A 20,107-nucleotide genomic window follows, 5' to 3' on the forward strand; every position below is an offset into this window, starting at 1 on the left:
TCACTGTTTGAGAGACACGGCAGGAATGATCTCGTTTGAGATTACAGCCATCTTTGGCTGGGTTGTTTCCTGTTGTGTCCACTGATCTGATTGGTTGACATATGGCGCAGTTCGTCTCTACTTATTTCGTGTCACTGTCCAAAGCCAACCAATCACGGCCTTTGGTTACGGTCTCGTGACACCCTTTTTCCCAGGCTCTGTTGAGTCACCTCTCCTGTATATAAGGGATTGCTCTCAGTATACTTGGTCTTTCGACTCCAGACCTTTTGAGGTCTAGTCACTGACCACAGAGCTACTCAACATGTTCCAGTTCCAGCGACAGATGACCAGCCATGCTCCTGCTTCAGCCACGACAGCCTAGGAAAAAGGGTGTCACGAGACCTTAACCAAAGGCCGTGATTGATTGGCTTTGGACAGTGGCGCAAAATAAGTAGAGACGAACCGCGTCACATGTCAACCAATCAGATCAGTGGATACAACAGGAAACAACCCAGCCAAAGATGGCTGTAATCTCAAACGAGATCATTCCTGTTGCGTCTCTCGAACAGTGAGGATATCAGATACCGCTACAGGTTTAATCTCAACTTATTGAAATGTGTAAGAGTGCGTCCCAACCCACTAAAGAGCAATTGGTGTTGGTGTGTTTATGTCCCTATAACTTAGTGGTTCAGCAAAGAGACCAATAAAATAAATACTAGGCTTTAAAACAAATAAATCCTGGAGTCGATTTGTACAAGTAAAAACCTTTCAAGATGGTGCCCCAGTATGCCCCCCCCCATCAACTGCAATCTCCTATTTTAATTACAAATAATAAAACTACAAATAATGTGAAAATAAGAAACAGCTCTGATAATGGTTAGCTGGTCATTTTATTTTACTTACCTTTGGAAAGTGAAGCATTTACAAACAAACTGAAGTAAATTTGCTCGAAGAAATTTTGCCTTGGTTTAGATACCAAAACCCATACACAGTCATAATAAATATCATAAATAGTTTGAAAGTGGAAATGACCTGAAGTTGTAACTAACTGATATGCGCCACAATCTGCAAAAGAAAGTTAATAAGATGGGTAATGATTGTATTGGGGAAATCAAATATAATTCAGTGCCATATACATTTAAGCATATGCTTAACCCTTTCGTTACTGTATTTATTTTGAGATGTTCTGTGTTTCTCTCAATTATTTTAGATATAACAAAGAATTTTGTAAAATAACTTAGTTATCATTAAGCTAGTGTTAGGAACATAAATTGTGACTAAGGTTTGGTGGAAGATTTTAATTCAAAACTTATGAAAACAAGACATTTTACCACAGAGCCAGAGCTGGTTTTGGCCGGCTTAGTAACGAAAGGGTTAAACTTTCAACAATAAGAATAATCTTTTTTCTCTGCTAGATTGATTCTGTTTCTAACATAGCAATGTATTGTTATATGCATATACAACGAAAGCTTGTTCTTGCTGTCTTGGCATGACTTTCTTTTGAAGAATACATGCTGTTTTCTTTATTTCTCTAATCCACTACCTAGATACCTATATCTTCCAGCTTGCTTCCATTCTACTTGTGACCCTTCACACCACCACCAGTTATCAATAATTTAAATAGCCGTTTGCTGCAAGGTTTTTCTTTTTTTTACTTAGACAACAGCCAAAGACAAAATAGAATAATCACCCTAATAACAAGCAGCAATTAACTACCATGCTACCCTCACAGCTTCTACAACTAAAACTCCTGTTAAAGTCCATTGTGTTTCCTCTCTGTACTCACGGACATCACCCATTTTTTTGTCTTTTGTTTTTTTTTTACTGGTGCCAGGTCACCGACCACTAAACTGGCAACCCCACACAGCTTGCTTTGTGAGGAGGATTCAAGACCTGTCAATGGATGAACTCTGAAAGGCCAACAGCCATCCAAATACGCAACCCTTGTTACTAGTTATGCTACTTGTTAAGCCCTTATCTGCTTAAGACAGCAGCAATAATAACAACTCCGCTGCCATGCAGCAATACCTATTTCTTTACTGCCCACAAGGGGCTAAACACAGAGAGGATAAACAAGGACAGACAAACGGATTAAGTCAATTATATCGACCCCAGTGTGTAACTGGTACTTATTTAATCGACCCCGAAAGGATGAAAGGCAAAGTCGACCTTAGCGGAATTTGAACCCAGGACGTAATGGCAGACAAAATACCGCTAAGCATTACGCCCGGCGTGCTAACGTTCCTGCTAGCTCGCCGCCAATGCAATACCCATGCAGCAATACCCATTTAAAAGAAAGGCTTTGGGAGTGAACCCCAAGGATTAATCAAGAGCCAGAGTTCAATGCTGTAGACAACCCCATTCTGGCAACTCCTGTGGCCCCACTGGTGCCAAGTCATATTTGGCTTCTGCCCTTCCCTTGGACAAAACTGGTAGCGGTGGAGAGGGGAGATGTGTTGCATGGCCAACTGCTGATATACCAGGGTAGTATTATGCACACTTTCAGATTTGCATTTGGGCTCCTGTGGTGTGTGAATAGAGTCAATGAGTCGCCAAGATATATGAAACGAAAAATATGGTAAAATACTAACACACAGAGAAGCACTGAAAAATAGGTAATATACTAACACACAGTAAAAATTAAAGCAAAACACGTGGGTGAAAAGAATCTCGTGGTGTGAAGAATTAAGTGTGAAAAACAAACATAGACAACAGCAGCACAGACAACAATGAACCACAACACAGCGTGTGGTTGTCATGGTAACAAGCAGCTAATGCCACACTGTCTGTTGATTGGCTAAAGTTACCCAAATTTCCCAACCTTAATTCCAAATAACATCAGATTCCATAATTTACGAGATAAAGTAATTGGTTGATCATAATCAAAATTAAGAATTGCATTGATACACCAAAATTGAAAGCAATCTGAGCAAAATTAAGTGGAGGTGGGTGGGGGGATGGAAGAGGGCTCATTTTGTGAATGGGAAAGACTAGATCCCAAATTCCGATATAATGTGAATCTATAAACTTCTTTCTGTCCAGTAAAATAAATAATACTTATAGTAATATAAGTAATAGAGCTTAAAATATCCCAAAAATAATTTGGATAAATAACAAACATGGTAGAGTACGACAACACTGACCAACTTTGGCGCTCAGGTACTTGAAATATCTTGTCTTGAGGTAGCATAGCTATCAAGAGGAGGCATGAATGAACGAAACGGATCTTGATGTGAATTATAGAGCAAAAGCACTTGTTTTAAATGAAGGTACTGTAATGACATGATGTTATAAATCTCCTTACCTGTCAGGTATATACATTGAACCGCAAAAGAAATGCGAGAACGTGTGACTGTGAAATATGTTTTAATTTCATTATGTCAGAGATAATTTTTGATAAATCTGATAAAGTCAATTTCTTGGATGCACTTTGACCACAGTCCGTGGGTCAGTGTCGTGTGTTCAGGTAGTGGGAAAATCCAGCACATCGAGATTGTAGGATGTGACATGGTCAGTACCATGTATGCTTTCCCTGGGTGTTCAAAATGGTCATACACCATCGGTACATGGAGTGCATGAGGTGGTTAACAAAAGCCATTGGCACCTGTTCCCACACCCTGAAGAAAGCTGCCTCCAGTTCCACGTGGCCTTGGGACTGCCACCTCGTTCAGCTGTCTCTGGATTTCATCTCACAGGTGTTCATTTGGGTTCAAATCTAGGCCGAGAGCCAGCCATGGCATGGTTCTGATGTTGTACGGATGCAGGAAGTCTGTGGTGTCTCTGGCTGTGTAAGAGGGAGCATTGTCCGGCTGGAACACATGGCATGATGTGAGGTCTTAGGATCTGGTCAACATAGCGCTGGGCTGATGCCATTCCCTCAGCCTGTAGCAACATTTTGGAACACATAGGGGCCAATTCTCTGATTCAGGCCTATAGCACCCCAAACCATGATGCTTTGGCCACCCGACACATCTCTCTCCATGACTCATGCCTCTCTGTAGCAATGTTGGTGCTGTGTAGCCCACTGTAGTCATGCCTGATGGTGAGGGCAGGCCCTCGAGCAGGATGATGACAACGCAGGTTGTTGGCAGCCAGTCGACGTCGTACCGTGTTGTTGCTGTCCTGTGCCAATGGTCTTGCAAGCTGTCATGCTGGCCAGCCTGAAGCGATCATAGAGGTGTTGCAGGTGGATGAAGCGGTCCTGCCTGGGCATTGTCACCCACAGGTGCCCTCTGTGGCCTTGTGCTAGAAACAGCAGTAAAAAACTCAAACCACTAATTAGGGATAAAGTCTCGAAAGGAATGAAAATTAAAAACGTTTACCATCTAATTTAGTTCCTAGACCATGGTTTCTGACTAATTCCAGTAAAAAAATATTTACTGAGGCCAGTCTTCATCAGTAGGTAGCCTTTAGATTTCAAATATACACACAACTAGATCCACATGTAAACTAGCTGCCTGTATATCCTAACTTTTCAAAACCACTGTGCAGATGCAGTTTATTTCCAGTAATAGGGGGGATGCCAGTAAAATTCCGAACAAATTTATAAAAAAAAATTTGAACATAATAAATAATATTAGGGTAATAAGAATTATAGAAATTATTATTACCAGTGACCTAGCACACAAAAGAAAGTCAATAGACTATATATTATTCACATAAAAATATCGTGTACATTAAAACACATTAAGAGGCTTCCAAATAGGAAATGGCCCCTAAAAAATTATTGTGGACTTCCAATTTACTGCATTTCATCTGTGCACCTCTAGAAATTTTATATGGACCCCAGTTGAGAACCTCTGATGTAAAGTATTTTGACCCATTTTTACTCCCAACTACGTAACCTATACAGAGCAAATTTTACCCCCAAAGATGATGCAATGGGGATCTGTTCAATTTCGCTCTCAGATTTTGAAATTATTTTCTTTTAACTAAACAGCTTGAAATTTTAGATACTGATATAATTTCTCACACTGAACATGGTTTACTTTCAACATTTCTGACAAAATTTCATATTTCAGAAGTTATTTCGTGTTAAAGTTGTATTTGGGTAATTTTAACCAATCAACGACATATATTCAGTTGAAAGCTACTGCTGTTTGCGATAGTAATCGAAGAAGAACAACTTCTGGGTCATCTCTACCAAATGTTACCACATTGTTCTATTAGTATGCCAAGCAAAGGGCAAAGAGAAAGTATTGCTCCTTGGTCATAGCTGACTCAAAAGAGAAGCTTTCAGCTGCAAGAAAGACGATGCCACCTTTGTCCTTTCTTCCTTTCTAGTCAGCATCGCGCATTCCTTACTCTTTCCCTCTCTATTGGTAGACAGTCACTTCTACCCTATTAACTACCAACCAGCGAGCTAATTTGTCGCTGCCACTATAGTTACTGCTGTATCTCTAACTACATGTCAGGCAAACAAATAAATATATGTAAATAATATTTCTTCCTTCTTGGTGTTGATTCTTTAATGGTTACTCTGACATGAGAACCAAAAAAAAAAGAAAAAAAGAAAGCATGTAATATGCAACACAAGCAGTAAACAAAAATAGGCACAGGAGTGGCTGAGTGGTAAGTAGCTTGTTTACCAACCACATGGTTCCAGGTTCAGTCCCACTGCATGGCACCTTGGGCAAGTGTCTTCTACTATAGCCACAGGCTGACCCAAGCCTTGTGAGTGGATTTGGAAGAGGGAAACTGAAAGAAGCCCGTCGTATATATGTATATATATATATGTATGTGCATGTATGTTTGTGTGTCTGTGTTTGTCCCATCCAACATCGCTTGACAACCGATGCTGGTGTGTTTATGTCCCTGTCACTCAGCGGTTCAGCAAAAGAAACTGATAGAATATGTACTAGGCTTACAAAGAATAAGTCCCGGGGTCAAGTTGCTCAATTAAAGGCGGTGCTCCAGCATGGCCACAGTCAAATGACTGAAACAAGTAAAAGAGAAAGAGAAAAAAGAGAGAGAGTGGGGACATTTAGTAGAGATGACCTGGATGTTGTTCCTCTTCAATTCCTATTGCAAACAGCAACAGCGTTCAACTGAATACATGTTGATTGGTTAAAATTACCCAAATACGACAACTTTAACATGAAATAACTTCTAAAATACGGTTGAAAGTAAACCATATTCAACATGAGAAATTACACCAGCATACGAAGCTTCAAACTGTTTAGTTAAAAAAAATAAATAATTAAAAAATTTGTGAGCAAAACTGGACAGATTCTGCAATGGTACAAAATGAGAGAAAATAATAAGAAATCAAAAATTATTCATTTTGATCCAGTTACCAATTCTGCCCCACTTCTATGTAGTAAGTAATTCTAGGTGTTTGACAGACTGACGAAAAATATATGAAAAAATAAGAAAGAAAAAAGGTTCCATTTAATGAAACATTTGAAGGCAATAATTCTAAAGCTGGAAAAGAATGCTTTTAGCCATTGAGAGATGTAATTTTATAATTAAAACTGAATTCAAAAGTTTTCTTTATTAACTTGCTTCATAAAATAAAAGTAGGTTAGAAGTAGAAGTGTGTGTGTGTGTGTGTGACTTTAACTGCTATTGGTCAAGCCAAGGTCAAGATCAGTCATGCATTGAAAGGAATTTGGCCTAGAGACTAATTTTTCAATCCCTTTATACATTCGTCCTTACACACACTCAGAGTTACATATTCTGAACGCCTTACTTCCCTGGGCATGGACACATTGAAACTCTGATGTCTGGCAGCTGACTTGGCAGACACCCATAAAATTATCAACCATCTTACAAACAATAACTCTGAGCACCTTTTCAAACTCCACCCGTCTAACACCCGTGGACATATTTACAAAGTAAGAAAACAGCACAGCTCCCATGACTTTAGGAAACATTTTTTCACGCTGAGAGTTGCTGAAGCATGGAACAAACTGCCGGCATCAGTTGTTAGTTGTCGGAGCACTGCATCCTTCAAAACTTCCATGCTTCCTGAGATTCGCTAACACTACACCTGATTTTCTCCCCTCCATACACACACGCAAGCATGTATCTGACTCATACACTGTTCACTTTCCAGACATTTGTACATTACTGCATATGCTCTATATGCACTTTTTGACAAGTTGTGGTGCACCTGAGCACTGTATACAATAATTTCATTATTATTATAAAATAAAAGTAGGTTAGAAGTAGAAGGGTGTGTGTGTGACTTTAACTGCTATTGGTCAAGCCAAGGTCAAGCTAAATCATGCATTGAAAGGAATTTGGCCTAGAGACTAATTTTTTAATCTCTTTATACATTCGTACTTACACACACAACCACACACACTCACAGTTACATATATATATATATATATACACTTTCAAGAGCGTTCTGTTCTTTTCCTTTTCTCTGATATCCCAAAAGTAGCTACAATTCCCGAGGGAATTGTAAGTGCTTTGGGACTGGGTATAAATTGTTTTTTTTAATTGAAATATCTGTTGTCTCTAACTGGCAAAATCTATTTTTATTTATCATAAAAAGAGGACCCATCACATTTTTTAAGAAGTCAAGATGTCTTTATGTATTGAAAGAGAGCCTCTCATCCTTGATTCCTGGGAGGTTCGTGGAGGATCCCTGTATTCAGTGCTACATACCCTTCTTAGCAGGGTCCCTATAAATCTAGCCCCGTATAGTGCAGCTCCAAAATAAAAAAATATCATAAATTTTCAAATTTTTTTTATAACGTATTTATGGGGAGAAAAATATTTAAAAACATAATTATCTCCCTTTAGACAGGTAATTTCGGAAAAACCAATGAAATACATATAATTATCTCCCTTAGACAGGTCATTTATTTTGGAGCCACGCTATGTCTAAGATGTTAGAAAAGGGTAGGTAAGTTTATTAGGAGAACACGAAGAGACTCAGGACAACTTCCATTGGGTTCAGTGTAAATTTTTACACATAAATGAGCTTTTAGTTTTTTATATAGATGCTGTAGACTTTCTTCATATAGATGGACAGACACTCTATCATCTTTATATATAAAAGAAAGGTTGTGTGCTGTCTGTCTACTCCGAATTAGATTCCTAACTACTCCCACATTTTGCAGTTCAGTTTAACCAAAACCGGGTATCTTATAGTCTGATTCATATCGAGCCCTTCTGGGTATTAGCGCGCGTCTACGATGAGTCTCCGATTTTAAAAAGAATTTACCATCAATTTTTCCCATTTTTAATGCATTTTTGGCATATATAAGGGAAGTAACTCTCTAAAAATTTATTAAATCTCAGAACGTAAAAAGCTACAGTAAACCCCCCCCCCTTTGTGGTTAGCCATATTGAGATGGCTATTATACTTTACATCTCTAAAAGTGCTTATATAGTTATTTCCCTTACAAACCTGAGCAACGCCGGGCGATACTGCTAGTAGATATATATATGATGGCTGCTACTCGTGACTGAGAAAGGCCATCACTGGCCATTAAAAATATTGTGCACTCACACAAATCTATATTTTGCACTCATGGTTTTACTGGTGACTAATGATTCCAGCTGTTGATAAATATATACATCTGCAGACCAAGCTTCAACTATTCACCACACCAGCAGTGTGCGTTCAAGCAGATCAGTTAAATTCTGCATGAAAAATGTGTTTTTCATGTTGACCCATGTTGACAATTGACTTCCCATATTCCATATGCTTTCAACATGGATTTTATACAATCCTTAAATTGTAGCTTTGATTTCCAATAGAGTACTTTCTATAAACAAGTTTTCTACATAGCGTAGGAGTGGCTGTGTGGTAAGTAGCTTGTTTACCAACCACATAGTTCTGGGTTCAGTCCCACTGCGTGGCACCTTGGGCAAGTGTCTTCTACTATAGCCTCAGGCCGACAAAATCCTTGTGAGTGGATTTGGTAGACGGAAACTGAAAGAAGCCCGTCGTATATATGTATATATATGTGTGCGTGTATGTTTGTGTGTCTGTGTTTGTCCCCCCAACATTGCTTGATAATTGATGTTGGTGTGTTTATGTCCCCGTCACTTAGCGGTTCGGCAAAAGAGACCAATAGAATAAGTACTGGGCTTACAAAGAATAAGTCCTGGGGTCGAGTTGCTCGATTAAAGGTGGTGCTCCAGCATGGCCGCAGCAAAATGACTGAAACAAGTAAGAAAAAAAAGATACCATCTGTTTAGGAATCTTTCAATCTATCGTCCAAAAAAGGTGTCCGGGCGTACATAAATGGTGCTTGTGCACCATTACCTCAATGCTCCGAGTGTAAGTTCCTTTCAAGGCTGATGTATCTGGAGCCCAAAACGATAAGCTAACATTCAGAATATATTTCAGACTTATTTGATTGAAGCATTCAAGGGCATAAAAAGTGGATGTTAGTTGATGATGTCTCACACGAGGTATAGAGTGACATGAGCACAAGTAAGAGTGACATGAGCACAAGTAATAGTGACATCACAAGTAAAAGAGTGACATAGTACACAGCATTTGCTTGCCTTATGTTGGAACCAGGCATGAGACTCAATGGCCCTGAAGGGATCAGTTGTCTTCTGAAGCCTTAGATATATTTCATCATCCAAGGAACAAGATGATGAGTGTGCTGCCCAGGTACACAAACACAAACTGTCTACCACTTTCAGTACTGTCTTCAAAAAAATGGATGGGTTTCCAGGAACAGTTTGGAATATTACAGAAGTCTTGTCCAGGTTACTGCTAAATGCATTCCTCTAGAGAATCGTGTCATGTAAGGTGACATTCTTGCCCCAACTCTCTTTTCCTTGTAATCTACCATTCTCTCATTCATGCATGGTGATCTCATACCAGATAAACAGCACATGACCTTGCAGGTGGGTCCCAGTTTGAATTTTCTTCAGGTCGAGGAGCCCATCCCACTGAAAATTATTATTACTTCAGAATCTTTTCCAAAACTTACAAATGGAACTCAACTATACATAATTAGTTAATTGCATTCCTGATTACACCACACAGTGCCTCTCATTTTCTCTTCTCAAGGTACTACAAATGATTTTCAGCTATTTAGGTGAAATAAGTTTAAAAATGAAACAAGTTTAACCCTTTCATTACTGTATTTATTTTGAGATGCTCTGTGTTTCTTTCAATTACTTTAAATATAACAAAGAATTTAGTAAAATAATTTTTGTTATCATTCAGCTAGAGTTAGGAACATAAATTGTGACTAATGTTTGGTGGAAGATTTTAATTCAAAACTTATGATAACAAGACATTTATATTCAGAGCCAGAGCCGGTTTCAGCCGGGTTGGTAACGAAAGGGTTAAAACTAATTTCTTATTACGAGCCATTTGTGAAAGTCTTTAATATATTCTGTACAAAGAACACAATATCTAAAGGAAAGATTAATTAGGAATAATTTAAAAAATGTATCATTACTTACTGGCATTTGGTGTAATTATGTTAAAATCTGCAATAAAAAACCAAAAAAAACATAATAATGATAAATTGATATAGGTGTCTTGTAAGTGATTTTTAAATATTTGTAATGAATAAAAGAATTTTTTGATTTCAATCATTTATGTTATCAAAGGGCCTTAGAGTCCTAGTAAGTAGGAAGGCAAACAAATCACAAACCCCTTCAGGTAGATGGCCCTGCTCGATCTGTAGAAAAGGTGTAGGTAGAAACTCCATAAGATGCACCTAGTGTAAAGTATGGACACATAAGAAGTGCAACAACATCAAAGGAAGTTTAACTGGGATGATAGCTTTTGTATGCAGCAGATGAACAGGAGAAATAAACACTGAAGATGCTCAGAAAACAGATTCCATTACATGCCGGGTGGGTGGGGGGGGAACTAGAAGTAGTAGATAGCTTCCACTACTTATGTGACTAAGTCTGTAGTGGGGTGGAGGGATGCTCTGAGAGTGTAGGTTCTAGAATAAGAATAACCTGGGCAAAGTTCAGAAAGCTCCTACCACTACCAGTGACAAAGAGTTTCTCGCGCAGAGTGAAAGGTAGACTGTATGATGCATGTGTGTGTAAGGCCATGCCATACGGCAGTGAAACATGGGCCATGACTGTTGAGGACATACATAGGCTTGAAAGAAATGAAGCTAGTATGATCTGCTGGATGTGTAATGTCAGTGTGCATATACAACAGAGTGCAAGCTCCCCAAGAGAAATATTGGACATAAGAAGCATCAGATGTAGTGAGCAAGAGAGACAACTGTGCTGGTGTGGTTATGTGCTGCGTATTGATGATGACAGCTATGTGAAGAAGTGTCACTCCCAAACAGTGGAAGGAACCTGTGGAAGAGGTTGACCCAGGAAGACATGGGATGAGGTGGAGAAGAACGACCTTCAAACGTTAGGCCTCACAGAAGCAATGACAAGAGACTGAAACCTCTGGAGATATGTTATGATTGAGAAGACCTGGCAGGTAAAGTGAGATCACAGACATAGCCTATACCAGTATCGCATAACCAGCCCATTTAAAAAGTACCTTTGAATTATCAGGTGATACACTGTGCTTGAGACCTATTGAGTTAAGTAAAATCAAAAATCACAAATCAGAATCAGAATCAAATTGAAATCAAAAATGGAAATTGTAGTTGTGGCTGATGCCAGTGCCGCCTGACTGGATCCCCTGCTGGTAACACACAATAAGCACCATTCATGCATGGGTCGTTGCCAGTGTTGCCTGACTGGCTCCTCGTGCCAGTGGCATGTAAAAAGCACAATCCTCCTGCCCCGACTGGCTCCCCGTGCTGGTGGCATGTAAAAAGCACAATCCAAACATGGTCAATACCACCCCACTGTCCCGACTGGTTTCTGTGCTGGTAGCACATAAAAAGTAGCATCCAAATGTAGCTGATGCCAGTGCCACCTGACTGGCTTCCATTTTTTTGTTGTTTTTGTACTGCTTAAAGGCACGTTTCTTTCCTGCCAAGCTTACTATTTAAACCATGTTTGTGTTCTCCCAGTCAACAGCCTCATCATTACTGGTACTTTAAACTGTTCGGTTGCATATTTGTGTGAATAAAATCGTTTTTCTTTGGAATAGAAAAAAGTCTATCTTTATTTCTTCTTTTGCTGGTGTCTCAAATTTAGGTTAAATCAGTGTTTCTCAAAGGGGAGACCTATGGGATGGTCGGACAAGTTGTTTTGAGAAAATTTGGTTTAAATGTTTGACAACTCAGCACCATCCATTGGACAGGGAGCGTTTTGCTTGTCATATGTATATATATATACATATCTTTTATGGGTTTCAACCAGAGGCTGGGGCCATGCTGGTGCACTGCCTTTACTGCATCTGGGGATTTTCCCAGTATTGCTTCTGATGAAGTAGTGAGTTGGATGTTGCTGCTCTTTTTTGTGCCTCCAGCCATGATGTGGGTTCATCCGGTTTTGCAGATAAAAAACTGTCTAGGCGTTTTTTGAAGACTTCCATGTCTAAACCTTGTAGAACCCTGATGTTCTGTGGTAGGGCATTAAAAAGTAGTGGTCCCTTGAATCCCAAGCTATTGCAAAATTGGATTCATATCCTCGATGGAGAGGAAGGGACCTTTGGTACTGTGCAGTGCCATCCAGTTCAGGGATTGTTGTAGATTTTGATTCCAAAATTTAGAGCTAGACCCTCCATTATTTTCCATATGTATGGCATGGCATATCTCTCGTGTCTCCTCTCCAGGGAATAGAGTCCCAGCTCCTTCAACCTCTCCCAGTAGTCCATGTGTTTTACTGAGACTATCTTCTGTGTGTAGTGGCATTGAATCACTTCTAGTTCTGCAATTAGTTTTACACTCTGTGGGGACCACAGTTTGGAGCAGCAGTCCTCAGACGACAGAAGACAAAGGTTCTCCATAGCAGAAGCATTGTGTCTCTATTCCTGGTCCTGAAGGATCTAAGGATCCAACCTGCCACTCGCCTGCATAGTGTTGCCATCTGAGCAATGTGCACATAGAAAGTTTCGTCATTGCTAATGTGGATTCCCAGGTCATGTACCGACTCTAACTCTGGGATTACGTTGCCTGTTGGTCCAGTGTACTTCAGCTGTAGTTTGTCTGTGGGCTGATAGTGGAGTACTTGAAATTTTGAGCCATTGAACTGAATATTATTCTCATCAGCCCATTTATATATTGCATTCAGGTCATTCTGTTAGTAGGATCCTTGACTGCCTGCAATACTTTTGTATCATCGGTGTAGCTGGTGAACGCGGTTGACTCTATGGCTGAGGGCATGTGCGAGAGAGCAACCACAAACAGGGAATCGTGTAGCCACTCTCCCAGTCTACCAGTGATACCAAGATCATGCAATTTGTGACATATCATCACATGACCGACTTTGTCGAAGGCCTTAGCAAAATTGAGATATATCACAGCCACATTTGAATGGTTGAGCTGTTGTTTTAGTATCCAATCGAAGTACTGTAGCAGCTGTGTTAGGCAGCTCCTTCCAGAACAGAAACTATGTTGCGTGTCTGTAAGCGAGTCATTTTCCTCTAGGAACATGGTCAGTCTTTTTCTGACAATGTGTTCTATGATCTTGCTGACATGTGAGGTCAGAGAGATAGGCCTGTAGTTTATAGCTCTGCTTGCTCCTTTGTGGACAGGGCAGATTATTCCTTCTTTTAATGTTTGAGGAAATGTACCGCACTCAAAGGAATTCTGGAAAAGCATTTGCAGTGGTTTTGCAAGAGCTTTCTTGCATGTTTTTAACAGAATTGCTGGGAGTCCATCTGGGCCTGTTGCAGAGTTTGGGTTTATCTCGTCAACGGCCGACAATACATCCTCTCTTGTAATGTCAATGTAATTGATGGTTGCCTTTTTCTCTTGTAGGTTAGAGGTGTCGAAGAACTCATCAGAACTGCTTATTTTCATGTTTTCTAGTGGGGAGGTGAAAACACTTTGGAATTGTTTATTGAGTACTACACTTATCCTCTTGGGTCTGCAGCCAGTGAGCCCTTTTCATCAAACAGTGGCCCTATCCTATATCACACTGAGGCAGGCTCTTTTATGAACTTGTAGAAACCTTAGGGTTTCTTTTTATATTTTCCATCACCCTGGCTTCTCTGTTTACCCTTTTTTTTCTAGGGAGAGTCTGATTTTATTCTCAGTCTCTCTAAGAGCGCAATATTGAGGTAGGGTTTTTTGCTGTCATTAGGCTCCTTATTTAAGCGATTTGAGATCTTTATCCTCTGTCTCTTTAGGATTCTTCTATCTCAGGGAATAATATTCTCATATGTGGTGGCCTTCTTCTCTGAGACAAACTTAATGGATATGGTTTGCATTATTGACACGAATTCATTGAATTTCATGTCAGTATTTTGCATGGACAGACTTTTAAGCCAGTTTTGCTGGAGTATCTCTTTGTTTGGACTTCCAGCCAGTCTTGTAGAAGTTCAGGTTGGCCAGTGCTTGGGACCCAACAGTGTTGTACGATTCTTTAATTAGTTTTGGACCATATATTGACAGTTCTATCATGTTAAGGTCTAGATGGGTAGACAGTGATATGTTTATGTTGTGGATAAGGTCCATATTGTTTGTAAGGCAGATATCCGGGATGTTCTTATTTTTAGTTGGGGGAAAGTATGGTCTGCTCCATGAACATCATTTCCATGAGATCTACCTGAGATTCTGCCTGATTGCCTTCTTTATGACACCTTCAGGTCATCGAATTTTGGGGAAGTTGAAGTCACCCATCAGAAGATCAGAAATACATTAAGGCACTGGCCTAGGTTTGTAAGTACTTCCTTTATCTTCGTATATATACACACACACACACACACATATATATATATATATATATATATATATATATATACACACACACACACACACATATATATGTATATATATATATATATATATATATATATACATACACACACACACAAATATACATACATATACACTTATATATATGTATATTGTTATTGAATGCTCGAAATGAGGAGTAGACAGACAGCCAACAACTGATGAAGGGTCCTTTCACTATGTTTATTTGTCCTGTTTTCCATTTTTTTTCTTCTCATTGTTTACATATTTAACTCGTTTGTTTACACATTTCATGTTATTTGCACTGCTGGTGACATCCTGTATGTATATATATATATATATATTATATATACAAACATCAGTGGCTGTGTGGTAAGTAGCTTGCTAACCAACCACATGGTTCTGTGTTCAGTCCCACTGCGTGGCATCTTGGGCAAGTGTCTTCTGCTATAGCCCCAGGCCGACCAATGCCTTGTGAGTGGATTTGGTAGATGGAAACTGAAAGAAGCCCGTCGTATATATGTATATATATAAGTGTGTGTGTGTGTGTATATGTTTTTGTGCCTGTGTTTGTCCCCCTAGCATTGCTTGACAACCGATGCTGGTGTGTTTACGTCCCCGTCACTTAGCGGTTTGGTAAAAGAGACTGATAGAATAAGTACTGGGCTTACAAAGAATAAGTCCTGGGGTCGATTTGCTCGACTAAAAGGCGGTGCTCCAGCATGGCCGCAGTTAAATGACTGAAACAAGTAAAAGAAAAAAAAGAAAAAGAAAAGAAATATATATATATATATATATACATACATACATATATAAGGATAAGATTGTCATTTTAAATAGCAATCAAATCTATGGCAACATGGGAAGAAAAAACCTTATAGGTTATAGTAATTGTTGAAATTATAAATAAAGTATGTAAGAGATATCACTATGCTTGAAATAGCAATCAAAATTTTACTCTAAAACGCATCAGGTATTCAGTACAGCACAAGGTGAAAAGACAAAAAACAAATAAATTAGTAAAAATTGGATAATTCCAGACCCTGGGTTTCTGGTTTTGTATCAAAATATACTCTGCTGTTGCCAGTGAAATATAACATGAATTATACATAAATACATATATATATACATAAACATATGAATACTCACATATACACATATGTACATACATATAGTGGAGGCGCAATGGCCCAGTGGTTAGGGCAGCGGAGTCGCGGTCGTAGAATCGCGGTTTTGATTTCCAGACCGGGTGTTGTGAGTGTTTATTGAACGAAAACACCTAAAAGCTCCATGAGGCTCCAGCAGGGGGTGGTGGCGATCCCTGCTGTACTCCCTCGCCGCAACTTTCTCTCTTTCTTCTATTGGCCTGCTCGCTTAGCCAGTGGGGTGGCATCATTTGAAGGCTAAAACAATGCGAAGAGCATTGTGACCAGCGATGTGTAGCAACATCTGATAGCCTGGTCGGCCACGGGATCATGTGACATACATATATATGCATGTATATACAGCCACTAGTTCAGTTGTCCATCCATGTGCTATATTGCCAAAATACCAGTGCAGTGAATATAATGATGAAGTGAATATATATAAAAATATCTATATATATAAAGATAAGATCGTTATTTTAAATAGCAATCAAATCTATGGCAACATGGGAAGAAAAAAACCTTATAGGTTATAGTAATTGTTGAAATTATAAATAAGGGTATCTAAGAGATACCATCATGCTTGAAATAGCAGTCGAAACCTGACTCTAAAACCACATCAAGTATTCATTCTTCCCATGCTGCAAGAAACAGAATTGAAGATAAATAAGAAAGTAGAAGAGAAAGAGAGACAGAGAGAAGTAAGAAATATTGAAAGGATGTGTAAACCTTCAAAATAACGAATTTCAGCCTTAAGTCCACATCCAGGTTGAATCTTGCCAGTGAAGTATTTCACGGTGATGGTATCTTTACTAGTATACACTCTCCGTATACCTTTTTGAGAATTATTAAATACTGAGGATCCAAATGCAATCTGAAATAAAAAGGGGAACTCATAAATGCTTATGGATACACAATGTAGTTTTTCCCATCAGTCAAACGCTTTCATTTAATCTACATCAATCAACAATCATAATGGCTCTCATAATGTTATTTGCTTCACACCTATATCATTATATATATCATGATGTACCTTACACGGAAAGATATGTATGTCAATTTGTTTACCATATAGAAATCGATCAATGGAAATTGCAGCTGAGTTACCAGTGTCGGTGGCACGTAAGAGAACCATCCGAATGTGGCTGTTGCCAGCGCCGCCCCGACTGGCTTCATGCCGGTGGCACGTAAAAAGCACCATCCATTCGTGGCCGTTGCCAGCCTCGCCTGGCCCCCGTGCCGGTGGCACATAAAAAGCACCATCCGATCGTGACTGTTTACCAGACTCATCTGGCACGTAAAAAGCACCCACTACACTCATGGAGTGGTTGGCGTTAGGAAGGGCATCCAGCTGTAGAAACATTGCCAGATCAAACTGGGCCTGGTGCAGCCTTCTGGCTTCCCAGACCCCAGTTGAACCGTCCAACCCATGCCAGCATGGAAAGCGGATGCTAAACGATGATGATGATGATGATGAAGGAATAATAGCTAGAGTATATCGTATAACAATATATAAAATAGAAGATACATAATATGAATGAGAGGATTGTCTTTATTGATGATAGTTAGGTATGTCATGTGATCTTCAATATCAACAGAAATAAAAGGGGTAAGTATTAGTTGACTGAAAATTTCATATCACACCACATTATCGTATCATCATCATCATCATCATCATCGTTTAGCGTCCGCTTTCCATGCTAGCATGGGTTGGACGGTTCAACTGGGGTCTGGGAAGCCTGAAGGCTGCACCAGGCCCAGTCTGATCTGGCAATGTTTCTACGGCTGGATGCCCTTCCTAATGCCAACCACTCCATGAGTGTAGTGGGTACTTTTTACGTGCCACCTGCACAGGTACCAGATGAGGCTGGCAACGGCCACGTTCGGATGGTTCTGTTATGTGCCACCGGCACTGGTATCGCAGCTACAATTTCCATTGATGTTGATCGATTATGATTTTGATTTTATTATACAATGTATCAGATTGTATGCCAGCAATCATATGAACAGCTATATCATATCACAATATATATCAAAACTGATATTGTACCATATCAAATATTGCATAACAGTCAAGAGAGAGATATGAAAGTAACAGTTATCCTTACCAAATTCTCCAGGAAAGCAAAGAAAGATAAGAGTGAAAGAGTATACTCACGACGACATAGCAGTCAGCACAACAGAGGTAATTGGTCAAGATTAGCTGAAGATGACCAGAGGGGGTAGACTTTTTGATATAGTACTTGAAAATCTCATCACTTGGTGGATAGTTGGAAGGTATTTGGAGGAGAGTTATATTAGTGGCACTAGCAAATTTGGTCTCCAACTTTTCTGGAAGAAGTGTAATAAAATCATAAGAAATATAAGAAATAATATAACAGCAAAAGAACTAAATACTTTTTCACACGGATCACAATTTGACCTAAAGTTTTTATTGGATTGTTATTGTGTGTTGTTTAGCCCCAGAACAACCACAATCAAACAGATCTATGACATTCCAGCCATGACCATTACTTCTAGAAACATGGCTCCAGGATAATTTATGTAATGCCTTCCTTTCTAAGAGAGTAGACTGTGATTTAATAATTTAAATCTTTATATATAAAAGTGAAGTTGTGTGTCTGTCTCCTACGATTTAGATTCCTAACTACTCTCACATTTTGCGGTGCAGTGTAACCAAAATCGGGTATCTTATAGTCGTGATTCATATCGAGCCCTTCTGGGTATTAGCGCGCATCTACGATGAGTCTACGATTTAAAAAAAAATTTACCATCATTTTTTCCCATTTTTAATGCATTTTTTGGCTATTATATAAGGGAAGTAACTCTCTAAAAATGCTTATATAGTTATTTCCCTTACAAACCCGAGCAACGCCGGGCGATACTGCTAGTATTTTATATGTTAACAATTCTATCGTTTATTATAAGTTTCTAATGGATCAGTCCCTGGTTTGCTGAGAATAACAAGAGAGTGTCTAATAAAATGCAGAACAAATATCAAAGAAATTTGTTTATAGAGCATCAGGTTTCCAGTTTTCTTGCCAATGTTCATAATTGTTCATCCACTTCGATATAAAAAAAGTCAATTTTCAGCACATTTGTCCATTACAGGCAATTTTATATTCAGCCCGTATGACTGCTGGATACAGGAGGCTTCTGTCCTTTACACAGCCTGACGAGAGATATAATTCTCAAGACAGAGGTGTCTATAATGTAATAAAACACTAGCTATGAGGTAAGATTGCATGTATTTCCTTTATATTGTCTATCAAAGAACTTTTCCGTTTGTTCTTTTAATCTATAAATTTCTATCATGTGTGAATATATTAGGTTGGCAAGAAAGTAATTTCGGTTTTTCAGGGTGAAAAAAAAGTTGTTTTTTTTCATACAAAGAATGAACTTTAATGATTTGTATATTTTTCATTTTGTTTCATGACCTTTTGCCATCTTTCTGGCAACTTCATGATTCCATGCTCATAAAACTGCTGGTCCTTATCAGCCAAAAACTGAAGCAAGTGTGATTCAGGTTGTCATCATTATTGAAACTTATACCATTCAAAGAATTTTGAAAACTTCAAAATAAGTGGTAATCTGATGGTGCAAGGTTAGGGCTATATGGTAGATGTAACATCACTTCCCAACCAAGCTCCAATAATATTTTATGAGTTAGCAAAGACGTGTGTGGTCTAGTGTTGTCATGGTGGAACGTGATTCCTTTACAATTTGACAATTCTGGCTGTTTTCTTTTGATTGCTTCCTCCAGTTTCATTAGTTGTTGACAGTAAACATCTGAATTGATCGTTTCGTTCCTTGGAAGCAGCTCAGAATACACAACACTTTTGTAATCCCACCAAATTGACAACATGATCTTTTTTTGATGCAGTTCAGCTTTTGACGTTGTTTGTGCTGGTTCATTATGCCTGGACCATGATTGTTTTCGATTGATGTTATTGTAGGCAATGGTTAACTACTTTTTGAAGTTTGATGTTCAAGCTGGTAATCATGGTCCAGGCGATATTTTACATTGTCTGGGGTTTCTACCTATCGCAATGGAGCCCAGCAATTTCCTTAAATAGATCAGTTTTTCTCCATTTAGGGAGTCTAGCTTGCATTTGCATCAGGAAGGTATTTGCTTGCTTTCTCCACATTAGGACAATGAAATTCCTCACCACCAATATCGCCACTATCAGCTCTTACTGCATCTAAGATTGACAATGACAATATCATAATTCATCCTTGCGCATGTAAACTCAC

General features: G+C 39.0%; 1 protein-coding gene across 1 annotated transcript in view; it reads right to left on the reverse strand.

The window, feature by feature from the left end:
- Nucleotides 1-20,107, reverse strand: part of LOC115220943 — a 104,915-nt gene that overhangs the window by 14,521 nt on the left and 70,287 nt on the right. Inside the window, exons 10-13 of the mRNA XM_036510576.1 lie at nt 18,012-18,184; nt 16,583-16,727; nt 10,372-10,398; nt 883-1,044 (exon numbers count right to left, since the gene is read on the reverse strand). Of these exons, the coding sequence (XP_036366469.1) occupies nt 883-1,044; nt 10,372-10,398; nt 16,583-16,727; nt 18,012-18,184 (507 nt within the window). The remainder of the gene's footprint in view (nt 1-882; nt 1,045-10,371; nt 10,399-16,582; nt 16,728-18,011; nt 18,185-20,107) is intronic.

This window comes from Octopus sinensis, linkage group LG17 (genome assembly GCF_006345805.1).
Source record: "Octopus sinensis linkage group LG17, ASM634580v1, whole genome shotgun sequence".
Classification (NCBI taxonomy): domain Eukaryota; kingdom Metazoa; phylum Mollusca; class Cephalopoda; order Octopoda; family Octopodidae; genus Octopus; species Octopus sinensis.